Below are 22,581 nucleotides of genomic sequence, written 5' to 3'. Positions count from 1 at the left end.
TAAGAACAGAATAATAGGGCAGGGTAATTTCCTTTCAATCCATATGTTTTGTTCCCGCCTACAGAATATCCTCATGGTTGACATTACAACCTCTGTACATACGAGCTTGTGTTAAATTTTAATACCTAAAACAATATTTAGTCTGACAAAGATATAGGAGTGACTATAAGCTTGATCACAGAAATTGGCTTGATGAACAGTTCGATAGATGCTCGTTAATGGAGAGAGTTTCAGAGCATTGGGTCTGCCAGCTTACTGTTGTGGGCAAAGGAAAGGAATTTTTAAAGAGAGAAAGAAATTTACAATGGTTACTAGACTAAGTGGGACCCATTGGGTCCCAACATCACACGGGAGGGCTGGTCCCCCAACGCAATATTCCACCTCTCCACCAATTGCAATATTGGGGGGAGGGGGGGGAGCTTTCTGGAGCGCTAGTATGGGTGTTGTAGGCTGAAGGGACTGGTTTTGAGGGCTAGTATGGACATTGTGGGCCGAATGGATTCTTGGGCTGGCGGCTCAGTCACTCAAGCCTGTTGTGCTGACAGCTCACTCACGGCTGGTGGGCTGGCAGTTGACTCACGGCTATTCCTTGAAATTCCATTTTAAGCAGGGTGCAAGGCCACCAAATTCAAATGCAGTTTCATAACATTTCAAGCGAGTCGTGACCTCTCCCTCCTCCATCTTGCAGAGACTGAGCCACGCCCACACATCTGGGTTTTATAGTCCCCCCCTCCCCTCCCCCCCCCCCCACGAGAAGGGGCGTGGCATTCATGGCGTGATTGACAAGAGGGAGAATCTCAACATTTTTAAAACACTAATAACTTATTTTTCATCGATGGGGAAAATCCTCGGCACCTGATGAGCGGATGGGGGCCCTGAGTAAGATGGCCAAAAATCACAGCCGTACGTGGTAGCGTTTTTTCTAAAATCAATATAAAGCGCAAACAGGAAGTGGTCAAGATTAGGCTTTTAATTATATAGAAGGCAAGGCAACTTTAATTTGGCAAGGCAACTTTAATTTGGCAAGGCAACTTTAATTTGGCAAGGCAACTTTAAATAGGCAAGGCAACTTTAAATAGGCAAGGCAACTTTAATGAGGCAAGGCAACTTTAATGAGGCAAGGCAACTTTAATGAGGCAAGGCAACTTTAATGAGGCAAGGCAACTTTAATTAGGCAAGGCAACTAATTAGGCAAGGCAACTTTAATTGGGCAACACAGCTTTAGCATTTCCAAACCAAAGGCAACACAGCTTTAGCATTTCCAAACCAAAGGCAACACAGCTTTAGCATTTCCAATCTATATTTTCAAACCACATTAAGGGCACTGACAGGTCAGTAAAACCACTCACAGGTTAGTAGACATATGTTCAGTGTTATTTACAGCTCAGACTGAGCGACGTGACCCTCTCGCTCCCCCATCTTGCAGAGACTGACTGAGGCATTCAACACTTCCGGGTTTTATAGTCCCTGCGGAAGGGGCGTGGCCTTCAGCAGAAAATCTCAACATTTTTTAAACACTAATAACTCTTTTATTTTTCATCGATGGGAAAAATCCTCTTGTCCTGCGCAGTGGAAGAGGACTCTGAGTAAGAAGGCCAAAAATCACAGCCGTATGTGGCAGTGTTTTTTTCAAAAATCAATATACAGAATAACAGGAAGTGGTCAAGATCAGACTTTTAGTAATATAGATAAGACTGGTGCTCGAGTGATGATACACAGGCAATTAAGATTTTGCAGTCCGAAAAAAACAAATCACCCTCTGTTTCATACCATCAAGCCAATTATGTATTAAATTGAATGTAAAATAATTTCAGCTGCGTTTGATTGAGCGGATGTTGGAAATGGTTTATAGAATAGATTTTGGTAAAGAGCTATGTAACCAAATATATTAAGTGATTTTGTTCATTGTCACAGCTCCTCATTGGGCATACTTGTAACTCTATCGGTAGGTTCTTTATATCTAAAGTATTGTTTTAATAATTGCTTTAAACACATAATGCTAACTTGGTAGGCTCTACAAAGTGACTTCAAATACAATGGCTGGTTGGATGTTTCAAGAAAAGCAGTGACCAATTTAGTAGTTTTAGTGATACAGAAAGATTTACTGAGACACGAGAACATTTTGCTCTTCAAAAATCTTATCAGATATTTAACATCGATTTGAACAGACCAGATGCACTTTAAATTCATTTTCCAAAGGTGGCATCTCCAAAAATTAATACTTTTGTACTGATTTGAATATGAGAGGAAATTTTTGCTTTTTGTGGGCTTTTGTGTCTTTTGGGTTAACAGGAAGAGTCTTAACTATTGGTTTAATCTGACCAATTAACTTGTAAACTTTGCTTATGTATCAAAGTCTATTCTGAATTTATGGCTAGAAGAGACTTAGTGGTACAGTAACGTATATAATGTGAAATTTAAAAAAAAATTTAAATGCAGATGCTGTAAATTTAAAATGAAACAAAATGGTGGAAATACTCAACAGGTCAGGTCATATCAGTGTGAGCAAGATTAATGTTTCAGGTTGAAAGTTCTTCAGAACTGGGAAAGAGAGAAAAGCTTGATTGGCTGCAGACAGCATGGGGAGGGGATGTCTGTGATTTGAGTAAAATTGAGGTGATAGTGTCCTGGACTTATCACTTTGAAACTAGAGCCAATAAAGCGCACTGCCACCTCTCCTTTCTCAGAAGACAAAGGAAGTTTGGCATGTCCCCAACAACTTTTACCAGCTCCTGCAGATGACCATTGAAAGCATCCTATCGAGATGCATCACAGCTTAGTTTGTCAACAGCTCTGTCCAAGACCACACAAAATCGCAGAGTTGTGGATGTAGCTTCGGCTCGCACAAATCAGTTTTTGTCGCTACCACATACCTAATCCCCATCAACTCCATCTACACATTATGCTGCCTCGGGGAAACGGCCAATATAATTAAGGACCGTTTTCACCCTGCTCAGTCCCTCTTCTTCCCTCTCCGGTTGGATAAAGATACAAAAGCTTAAAAGCATGTACCACCAGACTCAGGAACAGCCTCTTCCCCACTGTTAGCAGACTACTGAATGGAACTCTCGTAAACTAAGGGTAATCCCGATCTCCCAATGAACCTCAATCTGACCTTTTTTTATCTGCACTTTCTCAAACGTAAACCCATATCAGTATATTCTGCACTCTGGTATTTTTCTCTTTGCACTACCCGTTGTACTTGTGTATGGCTAGATGGTGCTCACATATAATATAATTTGACTGGATCGCAAGGGTCAAACATGGGCAAATGGGACTAGCTTAGATGGACATCTCGGTTGGCATGGACGAGTTGGACTAAGAGCCTGTTTCTATGCTCTATAATTCTCTGACTCCATGTCGAGCCTCTGCATTGGAGAAAGCAAACGCGGATTGGGCGAGTGCTTTGCGAAACACCGGGATCAGATCACAAAGATAATCCTGACCTTCCTATTGCCTGCCACTTTAATTTTCCATCCTACTGTCATTCTGACTTTTTGGTTTGTGGCCTTCAGCACGATTACAGTGTGATCCAATGTAAGCTTGGGGAACAGCACCTCATCTTGCGTCTGCACAAAGTGTTAGGTCTCTGTTCAATTCTAAAACTTGGGTAACTTGTATTCTTCGTCTATATCAGTCAACCATCTGCGATAATGGCTCAACCTTTTAACTTTTATGTCCTCTTTTTCTCTGGAAGTAGAGTTTGTGCCCAGCCTAATCTGCTGGGAGCAAACTCCTACTGTATTTTGCATCTCTTACAGTTTATTGCATGTTGTTTAATCTGTATTGTCACCCTGTAACTGCTCCCATTCACTCATTGACCAGTTTAAAGCTTGTTTAAAGTTTTACCTTAACTTAGACATCCTCCTTCCTGCAACTTTACTAGCTTTTTTCACTTTCCCACTTCTGACAAAGAGCTTTCGACATGAAATGTTAAATGTTTACCTATTGATGTGGCCTGACCTGCATTTTTTTGCTTTTATTATGAAAATAAAAGTGCATAATCTCCCATATTTATTACTTCAAACAATTGAATGGAAGCATTGTCTGTCCAAAAGCTGTTAATGTGATAGCAAGTTTCCCCAAACATAACTCCTATGGCAGATTTCTGAATTTTGAGAGTGTGGCAACACCTGCTGGCTAGCCACGGGCAATAGCGAACCCTCGGCTCAGGAGGGAGGAGTTGAGCGTCTCGGAGTGGGTGTCGTTTGGTCATGGGGTCTGACCCTGGATATTTAAGGTCGGGTAACACCTGGTCACGGGGTTGGAGTTGGAAGCAGCATGGTGACAGTAATAAAAACACATTTCGTTCTCATAACTTTGTTTTTGACTCATTCTGGGCTGGAGTCCTGGAGTCCCCGCTACACTGGAGACCCCGCCAACCAGGAGTGGAATCCTGGGCAAAGTTCACGGAAAAATGTACAGCGCTCAACCTGCCGCGGCCGCCTACGAGGCCGAGCTCAACGTGGTAGCCCGAAAGCTGCCTACCTTTTGGACCTCGCAGCTGGGGGTATGGTTCCGCCAGGTAGAATCCCAGTTCCACGTCTGCGACGTAACAGTCGACGAGAAGCGATACCATTACGTGGTAGGGGCTCTCGACCAGGAAACGGCCGGTCGGATCATGCCATACCTCGATAATGTGCCTGAGGGGGGTAAGTACGCAGGTCTCAAGGAGCTGCTGCTCTGGATCTACGGGCGTAGGTTCCTGGTGGACACTGGAGCGGAGGTTAGTGTTTTGTACTCCTTCCGGAGCGGAAGTCCCATCGGCACCTACGGCGTCCGTACCAACCCCATCATATTGGGCGGGTGCCATTTCACCTGGCCTTTTGTTGTCGCAGACATGTTCCAGCCGCTGCTGGGCGCAGATTTCTTGCGGGTGCAAGAGCTCCAGTGGATGTGAAGGGCCAGCGCCTTGTCCACGCAAAATCGTTGGAGGCGATTTCCTTGCGCCTGCCCCGTCAAACAGCAATCCGGTGGCAGCGGTGGACAACGCCTGCGCCCAGGTTCTGGCTGAGTTTCCGGACATTGTCACCCCGAAGTTTGGCGCGGCCAGCCCGAAACACGGGGTCGAGCACCACTTCCTCACCTCGGGCCCACCGCTCCACGCCTGCAGCTTCAGATGGCCAAGGCGGAGTTTCGCAACTTGGAGGCCATGAGCATCGTCTGGTGCTCCAACGGCCCAAGGGCCTCCCTGCTGCACACGGTGCCGAAGGCTTCTGGGGCTGGCGGACTTGTGGGGACCATCGCCGCCTTAATGAGGTTACGACTGCCGACCGGTACGCGATTCCCCACATTCAGGACTTCACAGCCCATCTGGACGGGGCTAAGTTTTTCTCGAAGATAGACTTTGTCTGCGGGTACCACCATATCCCCGTGCGATCAGAGGATGTCCCTAAAACGGCGAACATCACCCCGTTTGGGTTGTTTGAATTCCTGCGGATGCCCTTCGGCCTCAAGAATGGCATGCAGGCTTTCCAGCGCCTCATGGACACCATGCGTCGGGGGTTGGATTTCATCTTCATTTACTTGGACGACATCCTGGTGCCGAGTCGCACGCGGCAGGAACACTGCATCCATCTTCATTTGTTGTGCCAGCACCTTAGCGAGCATGGCCTGGTGGTCAACCTCAGTAAGTGCCAGTTCAGCCTCCGGGCATTGACTTTCTAGGGCACCAGGTGACGCGGCACTGAGCAGTGCCTCTGCCCGACAGGGTTGAGGCCATACGCCGGTTCCCGCAGCCTTCCACGGTGCGAGGACCTCAGGAGTTCGTGGGCATGGTGACATTCTATCACCGAATCGTTCCGGCCGTGGCTAGGATCATGCGGCCGCTGTTCCAACTGCTGTTTGGCAAGCGACACCGTCGCTGTGGCAGCATTCGATGGGGCAAAGGATGCCCAGACTTTGGTCATGTTGGACGACATGTTGGTGCAACCGCGAACAGATGCCCCCATAGCTCTTACCGTGGATGCCTCTGACTCCGCGGTCGGTGGGGTCCTGGAGCAGTGCTTTGACGGTCAATGGCGGCCTCTCGCCTTCTTCAGCCGACAGCTGAATCCAGCGGAGTGTCGCTACAGTGCCTTTGACCGGGAGTTGCTCGCCTTGCATCTCGCTGTAGGGAGGGCTGGCACTTCGTGGCCTTCACGGACCATAAGCCCCTTACATTCGTGTTCACCAAGGTCTCGGATCCTTGGTCCGCTCGTCAGCAGCACCAGCTGACAGCCATACACCACCGACGTCCGGCACATCGGCGGTAAATGCAACTTGCTGGCGTACGACTTGTCAAACACAGAGATCGCAACCGTGTTCAACCCGGCCGCGGCGCAGCTGACGGACAAGGAAATGCCAGCTGACATTTCCTTGTCCGTCAGCTGCGGATTGGTGCTAGAACCAATCTTCTAGCACCAATCTCCGGATTTGTGCTAGAAGATGTGCCGTTGGGTCCCTCGGGTGGTTCGATTTTATGCGATGTGTCCATGGGACAGCCAGGACCGGCTGTCCCGGCGGCCTGGCGCCGTCGTGTTTTTGAGGTGATCCGCCTATCCGGGCCACGGTTGCCATGGTGGCGGCAAAGTTCATCTGGCACGGTCTGCGGAAGCAGGTCGGTCGCTGGGCACGGGCATGCATCCTGTGCCAGTTGTCCAAGATACATTGGCACGTCCGTGCACCGATACAGGATTTCTTGGTGCCACACCAGCGGTTCGACCACGTGCACGTGGACATCGTTGGGCCGATGCTGCCATCCCGGGGTGTGTCGCACCTACTGATGGTGGTTATACTGGGCTCGCTGAAGGTCCCTATTCAGCTATCTGGTATTTATAGGTAGGTATTTCTAGGAATAATACAGTAGGTGCAGGATTAGTTCATTACTAGGAGGAAGAAAGATTCCAAGGGGAGTAAGGGGCGACTGTGGCTGACGTCAGGGACAGTATAAGTACAACGTAGCAAAGATGAGCGGAAAGCAAGAGGATTGGGTAATGTTTAAAGTGCAACAGAAGATAACTAAAAAGACAATATGGGGAGAAAAGATGAGGTACGAAGGTAAGCTGACCAAGAATATAAAGGAGGATAGTAAAAGCTTCTTTAGGTATGTGAAGAGGAAAAAATTAGTTAAGACCAAAGTTGGACCCCTGAAGACCGAAAAAGGTGGATTTAGTATGGGGAACAGGGAAATGGCAGATGAGTTGAACAGGTACTTTGGATCCGTCTTCACTAAGGAGGACACAAACAATCTTCCTGATATCGTAGTGGCCAGAGTATCTGGGGTGACGGAGGAACTGAAGGAAATCCACATTAGGCAGGAAATGGTGTTGGGTAGACTGATGGGACTGAAGGTGGATAAATCCCCAGGGCCTGATGGTCTGAATCCCAGGGTACTTAAGGAAGTGGCTCTAGAAATCGTGGATGCATTGGTGATAATTTTCCAATGTTCTATAGACTCAGGATCAGTTCCTGTGGATTGGAGGGTAGCTAATGTTATCCCACTTTTTAAGAAAGGCGGGAGAGAGAAAACAGGAATTATAGACCAGTTAGCCTGACATCGGTGGTGGGGGAGATGCTGGAGTAAATTATAAAAGATGAAATAGCCGCACATTTGGATAGCAGTAACAGGATCGGTCTGTCAGCATGGATTTACGAAGGGGAAATCATGCTTGACTAATCTTCTGGAATTTTTTGTGGATGTGACTAGGAAAATGGACAAGGGAGAGCCAGTGGATGTAGTGTACCTGGACTTTCAGAAAGCATTTGATAAGGTCCCACATTGGAGATTAGTGGGCAAAATTAGGGCACATGGTATTGGGGGTAGAGTGCTGACAGAAAATTGGTTGGCAGACAGGAAACAAAGAGTAGGGATTAACGGGTGCCTTTCGGAATGGCAGGCAGTGACTAGTGGGGTACCGCAAGGCTCGGTGCTGGGACCGCAGCAATATACATCAATGATTTGGATGAAGGGATTCAAAGTAACATTAGCAGATTTGCAGATGACACAAAGCTGGGTGGCAGTGTGAACCGTGAGGAGGATGCTATGAGAATGCAGGGTGACTTGGACAGGTTGGGGGAGTGGGCAGATGCATGGTAGATGAAGTTTAATGTGGATAAATGTGAGGTTATCCACTTTGGTATCAAAAACAGGAAGGCAGATTACTATCTAAATGGCGTCAAGTTGGGAAAAGTGGAAGTACAACGGGATCTGGGTGTCCTTGTTCATCAGTCTATGAAAGCAAGCTTGCAGGTACAGCAGGCAGTGAAGAAAGTGAATGGCATGTTGGCCTTTATATCAAGAGGAGTTGAGTATAGGAGCAAATAGGTCTTTCTGCAGTCGCACAGGGCCCTAGTGAGATCACACCTGGAGTATCGTGTGCAGTTTTGGTCCCCTAATTTGAGGAATTTGCTATTGCGGGAGTGCAACGTAGGTTTACAAGGTTAATTCCCGGGATGGCGGGACTGTCATATGCTGAGAGAATGGAGCGGCTGGGCTTGTACACTCTGGAGTTTAGAAGGATGAGAGGATATCTTATTGAAATATAACATTGTTAAGGGTTTGGACACGCTAGAGCCAGGAAACATGTTCAAGGACTCAGTTCAAGCGGACGTGTTTATGCGGTCAGGCCGCCTTATTTGGCATCCCGTCCGTTTCAGTGCCTCCGGTTCTGGGGGGGGGGGGGGGGGGTCATGTGGCGGCACCTGGTGGCAAGTCACGGGCATTAGCGAACCCTCGGCTCAGGGGGGGGAGGAGTTGAGCAGCTCGGAGTGGGGGACGTTTGGTTATGGGGTCTGACCCCAGGTATTTGAGGTCGGGTAAAATGTGATAAAATCACATTTCGTTCTCATAACTTTGTTTTTGACTCATTCTTGGCTGGACTCCTGGACCCCTGGACCCCTGGACCCCTGGACTCCTGGAATCCTGGAATCCCCACTACAAAAGATTGATAAACTGTTACATTTAACTCAGTTATAAATTAAAACTAATTTATAGCTTGAATGGAACAGGGATGGAATGCCTGAACAGCTTGCATATTCCTCATGTGGTATTTCAACATTGAGTAGGATTTGGGAAATAACTTTAATCAAACTGGGTTTAATGAGTTTAATGTTTAATCTTATTTTCCAGGGAACAAGCCGACCATCTCACTACCATGTACTATGGGATGATAATCGTTTCAATGCAGATGAACTTCAAATTCTCACATATCAACTTTGCCATACGTATGTTCGATGTACGCGGTCAGTTTCCATCCCAGCGCCAGCCTATTACGCTCATTTGGTGGCTTTCCGTGCCAGATATCATTTGGTGGACAAGGAACATGACAGGTGTGTAAAACTCTTAATATTATTGTTTGGGCTCCACTATAAATTCTATGCTCTGCAAGGTGAGCATAGTTAACATGTCATCAGTTAAAAAAAATTGCATAGTTAGAAGTGGAGCATCAAAAAAATTTCAGCTCAAGGCAAAATTGAAAGTAAAACTTCTTTTGCATTCATTGTAAATGTTCCATTTTTAGTTTTTTCAAATATTTAAAACATGAATTATTGATTCAAATTAAGCAAAATAATTGACTGCTTTTGATTGATTAAAAGCCATTAAAAGGTTTACTTCCCACACGCAGTCAGCTGCAATTCTCGTCACATTCTTGCTGCAATTGTGGACCAAGGAGGTGAATTCCAATAGTGAAATGGGAGCGAGAGCCATGATATCAGTCTGTGGGCATTGAGGGAAATTGCTCCAATGAATGGAGTTGTCTTCACAGAGGAAGATGATTATAGTTGATGGAACTTGATCCTTCCTGCACCATGACTTTGGTGCAAGGCCCTCTAGGCACTTGGTACCGAACCATCTTAACTCCTAAATCATTGAATTTCCTTCTATCATAATGTCAGAAGTAGGGATGTTTACTGCTGTTTGGTGCAATGTTCAATTCCATTCAAACCCTCTCAGCAAATGAAGCTGCTCATGCCTGTATTCTCAGAACATCAATGCTGGACGATATAACAAGTAAAAATTGTTATGAGGGCAATGAGGGTAGGTCAATAAATGCCATTGGGCAATTGAGGAAAAGGGTATTTGGAGAACAAAACCTCAGACCTGGGTTAAAACTCATGGCCTATCAACCCGCTTCATATGCTTCTAGAATATGGATTATCTGCAATTGGTATTCTAAGGCACTGGAAGAATGGCACCAGCTCTGCAAAATCATCAATTTGTTGAAAGAATATTCCCCTCCCATCACGCAATGTTCCCATCTCTGGAACACTGGGCAATTATCACATGAGCCTCATTAGCAAGAATCTATAGTGGAATTAAATAATAATTGATCAGGGACTGATGCAAGCCAAATAAACATGGTCTAATTTTGGATTTAACTTGAACCTGGTAGAAATCTCAAAGCTTCTGATTTGGGATTATCGACCCAAATGTTTATCCATTTCTTTCTCTGCAGATGCTTCCTGATTTACAGAGTATTTCCAGCAATAAAACTCTCGGCCATTGACTTTATTTCCTAATATCTGTGAACAATCATCGTTAGCTTTTTGAATTTGTCTTCTGTAACTGAGGAGGTTAAATGGCATAACGATTTTAATATGGGAAGTGTGGTATATAATATGGGAAGAGTGGTATATTTTGCTTTTTTTAAGCATGCATCCTTTTGGGAAATCTAAAACGGGACAGAGGAGCAGTAAAATCAATGGGTACAGATAAACAAAACATTAAACTGTGCAGGCTTAAAACATTTTCAATATCATAAAAATTGATTAGAAGAACAGAATTCAAAAGCAGTCATATCATATTTACAGAGTATTTGACCTCCCTGGACAATTCTTCTCTTCCCACCCATACTACCCCCTCCTCGGGCACTTTCACTTGCACCCGCAAGAAATGCTACACTTGTCGCTTTCCCTCCCCCCTCGACTCCATTCATAGAAACATAGAAAATAGGTGCAGGAGTAGGCCATTCGGCCCTTCGAGCCTGCACCGCCATTCAATATGATCATGGCTGATCATCCAACTCAAGGACCCAAGCAGTCTTTCCAGGTGCGACAGAGGTTCACCTGCACCTCCTCCAACCTTATCTATTGTATCCGCTGCTCTAGATGTCAGCTGATCTACATCGGTGAGACCAAGCGTAGGCTTGGCCATCGTTTCGCCGAACATCTCCGCTCGGTCTGCAATAACCTACCTGATCTCCCGGTGGCTCAGCACTTCAACTCCCCATCCCATTCCGAATCCGACCTTTCTGTCCTGGGCCTCCTCCATGGCCAAAGTGAGCACCGCCGGAAATTGGAGGAGCAGCACCTCATATTCCGCTTGGGCAGTTTACACCCCAGTGGCATAACCATTGACTTCTCCAATTTCTGGTAGCTCTTATTGTCTCCTCCCCTTCCCAGCTCTCCCTCAGCCCTCTGGCTCCTCCTCTTCCTTTCTCCTTCCCGCCCCTCCCCCCCCCCCCCCAACCCTACATCAGTCTGAAGAAGGGTTTTGGCCCGTAACATTGCCTATTTCCTTCGCTCCATAGATGCTGCCGCACCCGCTGAGTTTCTCCAGCACTTTTGTCTACCTTCCTATTAAACTTCATTAAGTTTGGTCCAACTGCACACTTTTTTTACAAAAAAGAAATAGGAACAATGAAGATATTTAAAAAAAACTAATGTAATATCAAAATTTAAGTTATTAATATAAGGAGAATGATATAAGGTCTTTTCCTTTTAGATTTAATAGGGATCCTTAAGATTATGAATGGGTTTGAGTTAGATATTACCTCCTTAGAGAATCTAAAACTATGGGTTATAAATTTAAGGCTCGTATTACTAAATCTACAATGAGAATTTGGCGGATCTCTTGCCTCAGAAGCGGTTAAAATGCTGAACATTACCGAATGGAGTAGTTGGGGTAAATACCATAAATAAAGTTGACGGAGTCGGTAAAGTATACAAAGGATAATAGAATATAGGTTTAGAGATGAGGAATAAATACTGGCTTTGCCAGTGACCCCAGACCCTATGGAAATAAATAGATAAATTCAAAAGATGAAACAAGTGGTGATACTTGTGTGGACCTGCCATGGACAACTGACATGTTTCTGTGCTGTTAATGCAATATAATTTATTTGTTTGTTCAATTTCAACTAATCCTGTATTTCCTTTTGCTTTTCAGTGCTGAAGGAAGTCACACATCAGGCCAGAGCAATGGCAGAGATCAGCTGGCTCTAGCGAAAGCTGTACAGGTTCACCAGGACACACTACGCACTATGTATTTTGCTTGACAAGTGTATTCGGTTGGTGTTTCTGAACAGAGCTGGGCTAAGACAAGACCGGCTGTATTTTACCAGGCAATGTAGTGAAGAATGAGTTGCTAGTTGTATTGCTGTGTACACTGCCGTACCTTGCAAGTCTCCCTCAATTATGGGGTTCAGTGTTACACAGTAATGTTTTAATCAAGCCAAATGTAATGTTTTCCTTGAAAAGCAAAAGCATTAATATTTGGAGGTCTGTGGTAGTTGTATCAGTACATATCTCCACCACTGCAAGTTGAATAAATGCAGCCTAATTCTGCATTAGATTTAAACTTGGTAGAAAGCTTTTCAAAGAAGAGATATGTGGATGCATTAAAGTATGCATTAGCAACTGCATATTTGATTAAGGTTTGTTTAGGATGGCAAAGTAATGTAAGAATTTAGAGGATGGTGTGACTCTAAAGACAAAGTATCCCATTTGTTGGCTTCAAATGGCAGAATTTTGAGTTTCAAAATTGAACATTAATGGCATTCCTTTTATTAGATCTGGAGTTTTATCCAGTCAATTCAATTAAGACTACTGTAATACAGTACTGTGAAATATGGCAATCTTAAGTCAGAATGGGGGCAAAGGTCTTTTAACATAAAATAAATTTATGAACAGCAAGTTTCATTTTTTTCCTTTTTTTGGACAGACAGTATAATGTGTAGGTATGACTTTCTCAGCAGATTGCCAGCAGAAGGCATGCAGTCTTTTTAAGGTGTGTTCAGTAGAAAATGTTGTGTATTTCAAGCAATTAATCTTTGGAGACAATCTATAAAACATTAACTAGACCAGATGGGCACTATTTTATATATTGAGGTAAAGTCTCGTGATATTTTTATAAGATGCTGCAACTGACTAGTTCTCAACTCTTGATACAATAACGCTTGTGATACAAATCGAGTATTTTTATGCTATGGTTAGTTTGCCACTACTGTGGTCAGCAGCCAAATTGGATGTAGGGATTGCCATGCCAATTGCTTCACCTATTTGAATTCAAGGGCATATGAGAACTTTCAAAATGTAAATTTTGAGAATGAAGTAAATTTCTGAACTACCTCGTGGTTACCCTCACATCAGCAAAAACATAATGTGCACACAACACTGTCAATGTTAGCAGAGCAGTTCGAAGATGGTGCTAGTTTTTGTGCTAAGAGGCAAGATTTATTTTAATGGTAGTCACACAATTTTACGTAAAACTGATTCGTGGATAAAATTTGTCACAGACTGAAACTGAACATTTCTGTATGATATAAACATTTGTTTTGATGGCCAATATGCACTTGTTAAATGACAAAAAAATACATTTTTACATACCTCAACTCTTCAGCAAATCTTTAAATCTCAAAGAGAGGGCAACCAGCATAAATTTCAGTGTTAGTGACTTATTTATATGGCCATAAATGAAAACTAATATTGCACATAGATCTCATCTGAGCAACACATTTGCTTTTGAAGTTTTGTAACAAGTGTAGATAAGGCAACTTGGAGAAGAATTTTATTAAACTGTTTTCATATTTCTATATCTGGCTGGTACTATGTACATATGTGACAAGGCTGGAACTCATTACAAAAATGGGAATATTTTTGACAAGCATTAAGATTTTTGTGAATTTTAAAATTCTGTCAAAATATGTATCTGGGCAGACTGATAAAATGTGCTTAGTTACAACATGTAACTATTTTCCAAACTCAGTAATTCCTAAGATGAAGTAGTGATGGGCCCACTAAAGGTTGTGAGTTTAGTTTTATAATTAGTTTTAAAGTAGTGAGACTGCAGGATAATTATGAAAAATCTGAACACCTGCTGGGCTATATTTGTGATATTTCCTTAGTACGGACACTAAGCATGCAGTTTCTAACTTGGGAGACCCAAGTTCAATCCTGAGTCCTGGCTGATATTTCCATTTTGATTTCCTGTATTATTCAGGTTTTAACAGTACAAGAGGGGAAGTTTGCTGGAAGTGGAAATGTTTTAGTGAGAATAAATATATTCATCTGCTGTGTTAGATAACGAGGAGATAAAATCAGTAGTTTCAAAATTGTGGAGGATTAATCTAGAAAAATCAAGTTATTAAAATGTAATTGTTTAATGAGTGGCGATAGCATAGTGAATATGCTGGGCTTTAAAGGACACTACATGTTTTACAGTAGAAATATACTATTTCAAAATTAAGGCAGATGAGTCTTGATGATGTTGAATTTTAGAAATGACGCATTTCACTGGAAATCAGCAGACAAGAATGAATCAATTTTACAATGATCATTTTCAACACACTACTTATAGCAGCATGTTGGTATATGTTTAATCCTCATATTTGGCCTCAGCAGTTCTTACCAAAGATTTATCTTAGCTACTTGAACTGCTTGGCTTATTGAGCTATCACAAGATAAGTAAAGTTTGGGAAAATCTGCAATAGAACATTGTTCCATTATATTTAGAACTGCTTCTTCACATTGAGTTCTGTATTCTTTTGGGGCATAGAAACATAGAAACATAGAAATTAGGTGCAGGAGTAGGCCATTCGGCCCTTCGAGCCTGCACCGCCATTCAATATGATCATGGCTGATCATCCAACTCAGTATCCCGTACCTGCCTTCTCTCCATACCCTCTGATCCCCTTAGCCACAAGGGCCACATCTAACTCCCTCTTAAATATAGCCAATGAACTGGCCTCGACTACCCTCTGTGGCAGGGAGTTCCAGAGATTCACCACTCTCTGTGTGGCCTAGCACTTATTGAAATTGGTTACTTCTGGATCAAGCTTATGTATTTTAAGTACAAATTCAAGGAAGTAAATTGGCAAACCAATGTGTACAGCTTTAGAGATTATGGGAAATATATTGCCATAGATTTTCCGATTCTTGCATTAGCCATTGACTTTGATGGACTGGAACTGGACAATCCCTAGATCTATAACTCTGTTCTTGTATCCAGGGTAGATTTTAGTTATTGAAGTGTCCTTAGCTATTAAGCAATCTCTAACCAGCACTATTGAAAAGTTTACATCTTGCTTCAAAGTTATGGGTGCTACTGTGAACTGGCCCCTGCATTCTGTTTGTGCGCTGTATACTGACAGTGATATTGATAGTAAATCGGAGGAAAGGGATAATTATTAGAATGCATCTGTGCAAGCAGCAGCTCTGAGAATTTATTGCAGTCACTGCCATTTGAGAAGCAATTGAAGCTGCAATTGGGTGATTTAATCTGCCTTATAAATTACTGCCATTGGTGGCCAACATTAATTTTGGGATAGTTATTCTAACTATAAAATTGTAGATACGGAGCTAGGTTGTAAAATAGTTTAGAATTTTAAGCATGTAGCAGAATTCAACATGGGATGGAATGATAGTTAGCATTTTCTATTGTAAATGTCGTTGTGTTTAATTAAAAAAATATTAATGCTTAATTTTGTAATCTACAGTGTAAACTTGTGTAAACATAAAGATAACAAAAGTTAGATTGTTTTTAGGTGAGACTTGCTTAAATTGTTTTGCCACATCTTGGCTGTGGCATTTAAAAATCGTATTTACCTGAGGTGTGTAAAATGGGTTTCTGAAAATTAATTTGCAGTCTTTGTAAGCATTATATACTGTTTCCCTTTTGAGTCTTTGTACTAAAGACAATAATTAGCCTTTGTGGCCTTTCTATATGTAAACAAAATCAGATCACATGGATCTAGCCAGATACATAATTTAAAAAAATTGCAATTCTAACTTAATGGCTCCACTGCACGGCACAAATACAACAAAACACAGATCTAGCAATGCGTAATACATAATAGTGCACTTTGTACAAGCCTTTACATTTGACAGTGGTGCTAAAACGAAGCTGGGTCTTGTACAGTTTTGAGATTTTTAAATTTTTTTTATCAACCAAAATAACACGTGCAAATATCTTATGTGCTTAATAGATGTACCCTCTCTCCATGTAAAATGTAACTTACATAACTAAAATGGTGATCACTGACATAATCCAAAGGTATTAGAAATCATAGCCTGTTATTTAAATCTACAACCTATTCCAGAGTTTAAAGTCCTTGGGTTAATTAATATTAAACGGAAGATTTTATCTTAATTATGCATTTTAACAGCTACAATTTTAATAATACATACCGATAAAATTATATTTGTAGCAATTTGACTTACCTAGTCTTCATGAGTCTGATCTGGTATTGTCTGTGATGCTTCAATGAAGAATTAGTCAGTCCAGGTTACTTCATATTAATATAAACACTTGACATCATCCATGCAAAACAAACCCTCTACTGATAATTTGGGCTCAGTTTAAAAATATACTCTGCTTTGTAGAGGGAAGAAGAAATTATTCACTAAATGTATGGAAATACAGGAATCCTACTGATGTAGTCACAGGACAAATCTGAGATTTGTCTCAAGGCTATTTCTTGCAAAATGTAAATATCTTTGTATTATTACGTATAATATACCACAGTTAGACTATCACTTGACATTGCTGTCACTTGTTTTTAGATGCACCCCCTCTCTAAACTCCCTTTTTGAGATGTTAGTGGTCTTGCAGAAAGGTCCAGCTCTTGTGCTTTCTGCTCTGTTCAGAACTGTGGTGCTGCCAATTATTTTCATTTGTGAACTTTAATATTGATTTATTGTCCCATTGTTTCCAATATGGTTTTTAAAGCTTCGATCGTTTGTTGATGCAAGACAGATCAGATAGTACTAGCAGAGCTGTCAACTGAAACTTTCAATTTGGTTCTTAGAAAATAATAGATATTTAAAAAAAGAAAGCAGCCAAACTGTATTAAGCAGCTTATCATGTGTCATTGGGCACTTAAAAGAAAAAAAATAAACTAATGCAAAAAGGCATATCTTCCACCAAGCCATCATGCAAAATGAAAAAGGTGCTTTGGAAATAACTGAATTTTAGAAATAATCCAGAGTGTCACCTGTCTTCTGTTTGCCTGTGATCAGAATAAACCTCAAAATATTAAAGATTAGAAAACAAACTGTAAAACCACCTAAGGAAGTGATGACATTTCTCAGATTATTCCATTTGCTTCAAAGATTACTTCAAGTTGAAGTTATAATTAGCGATTTTTTTTGTTTAGATTTTTTTTGTGGGAGGTAAAAGAAAGCGATTTGGTTCCAAGATGGCTGTACAACATTGTATACTTTGAGTTACCATCCTTTTATTTATTTGGCCTATGTTTCTATAGAAATGTGAATCAGAATTCTGTGTTTAATATTTGGTAAATGGCTTTAATATTAGTTTATGTCAACACTGCACAAGAGGGGAACAGAAGAATACTTGTTTTTTTTTAATCCATATTAAGGTCACTTGGACCTATTCCTTTTGCTCCAAGACCAGAGAAGCCTTTTTCCAGCCAAATGTTTTCATGCTGTGCAAAGAAATTATCCATATTTTGGAGAAAAAGGCATAGGATCTGTCAGTTTGGTTTAAAAACCTGATCTTCCATTTACTTTTGTTCCTCTTCACCCTTCTCTTCCCACTCCCAAAATGAAATCTGGACCTACCTCAATATATTACTCTGCTGCATCCATAATTATGAAATGATATATTTCCTTGTTTCAAACCATGATAAACCAAAATAAATAATTTTTAGTTGAAATTAATTTTGATTTGATCTGAACTTGGGCAAAGAGTTTTTTCCCCCTTAAACTTTATTAATAGCGCTTTATTTTGTTCTCTGTGCCTTGTGTAATCATCCCATTGCATGTCAAAATCTGCTGAAGGGGTTAAATAGTAGTGTATGACTGTTGTACATTACTGCTTAAATGAACAAAATACGTTAAAAACTTAATATATTTTGAGAAATTGTAAAACATCGTTATTTATGCTGCATTGAATGATCAGTATTGTTGCACTTTCTCAGCAGTCACTTATGCCATATGACGGCTGTTAACAAAATACTGCGGAAAAACGAGGTGATCCTGGACAATAATTTTAAAGGAAAAGAATGCTACTTGTAAATCCTTAGGGTAAAAGAGGATTTAAAATATTTTCAAGTACCTCAAAAGCCTGACATATGCTGCATTGATAAAGTTTTGAGTATTCTTTGTTTTGCTGTTTTATTGAATTGCACAAACTCATCTACCTTCTGTAACTACTGCAATTTAAGATGTTGGCTTATTTCTTAGGGCACTGGTAGAATTGGGCACAAAGTGGACTTCCTATAAATTTTTCTTCATGCTTTTATGTTTTAGGATAGGGTAGCTTGGATCCTAATTGAAAGTTGTTTTCTAGATCTTTTAACCAGCACAAATAAGGTTTGTTACTTAACCTAGTGTTTGTGGTCCATTTGCGCGTGAATGAAGCAGTTTACACTCCCTGTGGCAATGAAAATTCACATTGCTTGCAGTTTGTTTTACTAATGTTATGTAAATACTTTAGGTTAAAATTGTCCATTCCTTTTTGGTCAATATTTTTTAATGAGCTGAATAACTATGCTGTAATCTCTTGACAAGTATCATTATATATGAATTTGTGAATATAAGATATCAATTTTTTTGACTAGCAGTATGGTATGAACATTTTAATAATAAACTTATGTATCTTTAACAGGATGTGTATATGTGATTAATTGACATGTGTTTTGTACTCTCCATGTTACCTCTTGCCTTTGCATTCAGCGTCTGGGTTGTATTTATGATTTCTAATAGAAAATCTATGATTGTCTAAATTTGTGGTAACATTGAAATGACAGTCTTAAACTCAATATAAGTCTTGAATTTATATTTATTGATGCAATCTTAAGACTTTGAAATTCCATTATAATTAGATTATCACGTATAAGTTATGTCATTGTTACCACAAATTCAGTTAGTCAAAAGAGAGCCGTTTGGCTTGTGCTTCTGCTAGCTCTTTTAAGAGCGATCCACGTTAGTTCCACACATCTGCCTTTGACCAGTACCCAATTCCTCATCCACAAGTACCTATTTAAATTCCCCTTTAAAGCTAGTTTGAAGAGGAGGCAAATCATTTTCTTCTTTCTTGCCCACCACCTTCCTCTCCCATTTCACTTTGCATCCTTTTGCATCCTATGATTATTGGTCTAATAACTCAAAAGTTTTTCTTTTTCTCTATTAAAAATGTGACTAATGAGTGGCCTCTCAATTCCAAGGAGAATGTCCACATTCTTTCCAAACTCATAACTAGTGTTTCATTCATGCCAACTGTCCGATGTATCCTGTCTAATGCCATCCCATTACTTGTGCCAAGAATTGTCCACATTAGGCATAACAAGTGAATTAAAAGTTTTTGCATAATATCTACATATAATCCATTCTGCCAGGTAACAGTGAATTTTAGCCACTTTATCAGTTTGTTCTACTTTCATAGATTTATGTAAGTGCATTTGGGCAACCTCCAGAGTCAGAGTGATACAGTGTGGAAACAAGCCCTTTGGCCCAACTTGCCCACACCGGCCAACATGTCCCAGCTACACTAGTGCCACCTACCCGCACTTGGTCCATATTGATCCAAACCTGTCCTATCCATGTTCCTGTCTGTTTCTTAAACATTGGGATAGTCCCAGCCTCAACTACTTCATCTGGCAGCTTGTTCCATACACCCTGCACCCTTTGTGTGATAAAGTTACCCCTCAGATTCCTATGAAATCTTTTCCCCTACACCTTGAACCTATGTCCTCTGGTCCTCAATTCCCCTACTCTGGCAAGAAACTCTGTGCAGCTACCCGATCTATTCCTCCCATGATTTTGTACACCTCTATGAGATCACCCCTCATCCTCCTGCTCGCCAAGGAATAGAGACCCAGTCTACTCAACCTCTCCCTATAACTCACACCCCCTAGTCCTGGCAACATCCTTATAAATCTTCTCTGAACCCTTTCAAGCTTGACAATATCTTTCCTATAACATGATGCCCAGAACTGAACACAATATTCTAAACGTATTAAACAATATTCACCAACGTCTTGTACAACTGCAACATGACTTCCCAGCTTCTATACTTTGACTGATGAAGGCCAATGTGCCAAAGCCTTTTTGACCACCTTATCTACCTGCGATTCGACCTTCAAGGATTCATGCACTTGCACTCCTAGATCCCTCTGCTCTACAACATTCCCCAGAGGCCTACCATTCACTGTGTAGGTCCTGCCCTTGTTAGATGTTCCAAAATGCAACACCTCACACTTCTCTCTAAATTCCATCAACCTTTCGTCAACCCACCTGGCCAATTGATCGAGATTGTGGATAGATCCAACTAACCGAAAGGGCGGGAAGTGGCCGAAGGAACGCATCCCTCAGGACAGCCCCCGCTCTCCCACGGCCACGGCCGCCCTCCGCCTCGTCTCCCCCGTGCGACCGCACTGTGACGGGCTGTGGGTCGGCAGCGCACACACACGAGGCCGGGTGGAGCAGAGTTGGGGACAGCCTGGTCCCTCTGCCCACACAGAGTCACTGACCGCGATGCAGCGCCACCGGACCCCGCGCCCACACCAGGGTGATTCACCCGACCCACACACAGGGTGATTCATCCCCCGACACCCACACACGGGGTGATTCATCCCGACACCCACACACGGGGTGATTCATCCCCCGACACCCACACACCGGGTGATTCATCCCCCGACACCCACACACCGGGTGATTCATCCCCCGACACCCACACCGAATCACCCCATGTTAATCACCCTGGTGTGGGGGCGGGGTCCGGTGGCGGTGCAGTGACTCTGGGTGGGCGGAGGGACCAGACTGTCCCGAGGGATGCGCTCCTTCGGCCGTTACAACTTGGTGATCGGGTTCAGTGTGCCCCGTCACCCTCCAGCCCAGGGCAGTCTTGTGTGGAAAATTGACCCCCACCCTCCCGTCTCCCCCGGCCAGTGATGTGATGGACGTGGGGGACTGGACCAATCGCTGACAGGTCCCGCCCCCCAAGCGACGTCATGTTATTTGGTTTTTCAGCTCAGCAGCCTTTCGGTGAGTTGGCTTCTAGGCTACGTGGCCTTTCGGTTAGTTGGCGTTTCGGCATAGCGGCCTTTCGGTAAGTTGGCTTTTAGGCGTCCGACCCTTTCGGTTAGTTGGCTTTTAGGCGTCCCGCCCTTTCGATTAGTTGGCTTTTAGGCGTCTGACCCTTTCGGGTAGTTGGCTTATAGGCGTCCCGCCCTTTCGGTTAGTTGGCTTTTCGGCTTCGTACGCTTTCAGTTATTTGGCTTTTCGGCTTAATTTCCGTTCAGTTATTTGGCTTCCACTTCTTTGCTTCAGCTTCTTGTCCTTCAACGCCATATCTGCACACAGTCCCAGCTACACTAGTCCTACTTGCCTGCGCCTGGTCCATATCCCTCCAAACCTGTCCTATCCATGTACCTGTCTAACTGATTCTTAAACGATGGGATAGTCCCAGCCTCAACTACCCCCTCTGGCAGCTTGTTTCATACACCCATCGCCCTTTGTGTTAAAAAGTTACCCCTCGGATTCCTATTAAATCTTTTTCCCTTCACCTTGAACCTATGTCGTCTGGTCCTCGATTCCCCTACTCTGGGCAAGAGCCTCTGTGCATCTACCCGATCTATTCCTCTCATGATCTTATACACCTCCATAAGATCATCCCTTATCCTCCTGCGCTCCATGGCTACTAAACCTCTCCCTATAGCTCACACCCTCTATTCCTGGCAATATCCTCATAATTTTTTTCTGAACCCTTTCAAGCTTGACAATATCTTTCCTATAACATGGTGCCCAGAACTGAACACAATATTCTAAATGCAGTCTCACCAAAGTCTTATAGAACTGCAACATGACCTCCCAAGTTCTATACTCAATACTCTGACTGATGAAGTCCAAAGTGCCAAAAGCATTTGTGAGCACCTTATTTACCTGTGACTCAACCTTCAAGGAACCATGCACCTGTACTCCTCGATCCCTCTGCTCTACAACATTCCCCATTCACTATGTAGGTCATGCCCTTGTTAGACGTTCCAAAATGCATCACCTCACACTTCTCTGTATCAACTATTCCTCCACCCACCTGGCCAATTGATCCAGATCCTGCTGCAATTGTTCACAACCATCTTCATTATCTGCAAAACCACTAACTTTTGTATCATCAGCAAACTTGCTAATCTTGCCCTGTATGTTCTCATCCAAATCATTGATGTAGATGACAAACAGTAACGGGGCCCAGCACCGAACCCTGAAGCACACCACTAGTCACAGGCATCCAGTCTGGGAAGCAAACTTCCACTATTACCCTCTGCTTGGTAGACTCACTGTGGTGAATGTTAAAGTGTGTGTTTTGTTATTTTATTCTATGTTATGACTGCAAGGTATACAATTTCGTTCAGACTGAAATGT

The 22,581-nt window shown here is 42.5% G+C and overlaps 1 protein-coding gene and 1 long non-coding RNA gene across 2 annotated transcripts in view; one reads left to right on the top strand and one right to left on the bottom strand.

Moving 5' to 3' along the window:
- The window catches only part of ago2 (argonaute RISC catalytic component 2), an 82,353-nt gene extending 69,459 nt beyond the window's left edge, over positions 1 to 12,894 (top strand). Inside the window, exons 18-19 of the mRNA XM_033019880.1 lie at positions 9,110 to 9,309; positions 12,149 to 12,894. Of these exons, the coding sequence (XP_032875771.1) occupies positions 9,110 to 9,309; positions 12,149 to 12,257 (309 nt within the window). The 3' untranslated portion in view covers positions 12,258 to 12,894. The remainder of the gene's footprint in view (positions 1 to 9,109; positions 9,310 to 12,148) is intronic.
- LOC116972345 lies at positions 664 to 10,909 on the bottom strand. The gene is made up of 3 exons (XR_004411780.1): positions 10,802 to 10,909; positions 3,850 to 3,854; positions 664 to 675 (listed from the first exon to the last, which is right to left on the bottom strand). It is a non-coding gene; the product is annotated as an uncharacterized LOC116972345 (long non-coding RNA).
- Positions 12,895 to 22,581: the final 9,687 nt, after the last annotated feature.

The sequence above is a fragment of the Amblyraja radiata genome, chromosome 4, assembly GCF_010909765.2.
Source record: "Amblyraja radiata isolate CabotCenter1 chromosome 4, sAmbRad1.1.pri, whole genome shotgun sequence".
Classification (NCBI taxonomy): Eukaryota; Metazoa; Chordata; class Chondrichthyes; order Rajiformes; family Rajidae; genus Amblyraja; species Amblyraja radiata.
This window is presented reverse-complemented; position numbering and strand designations above follow the sequence as displayed.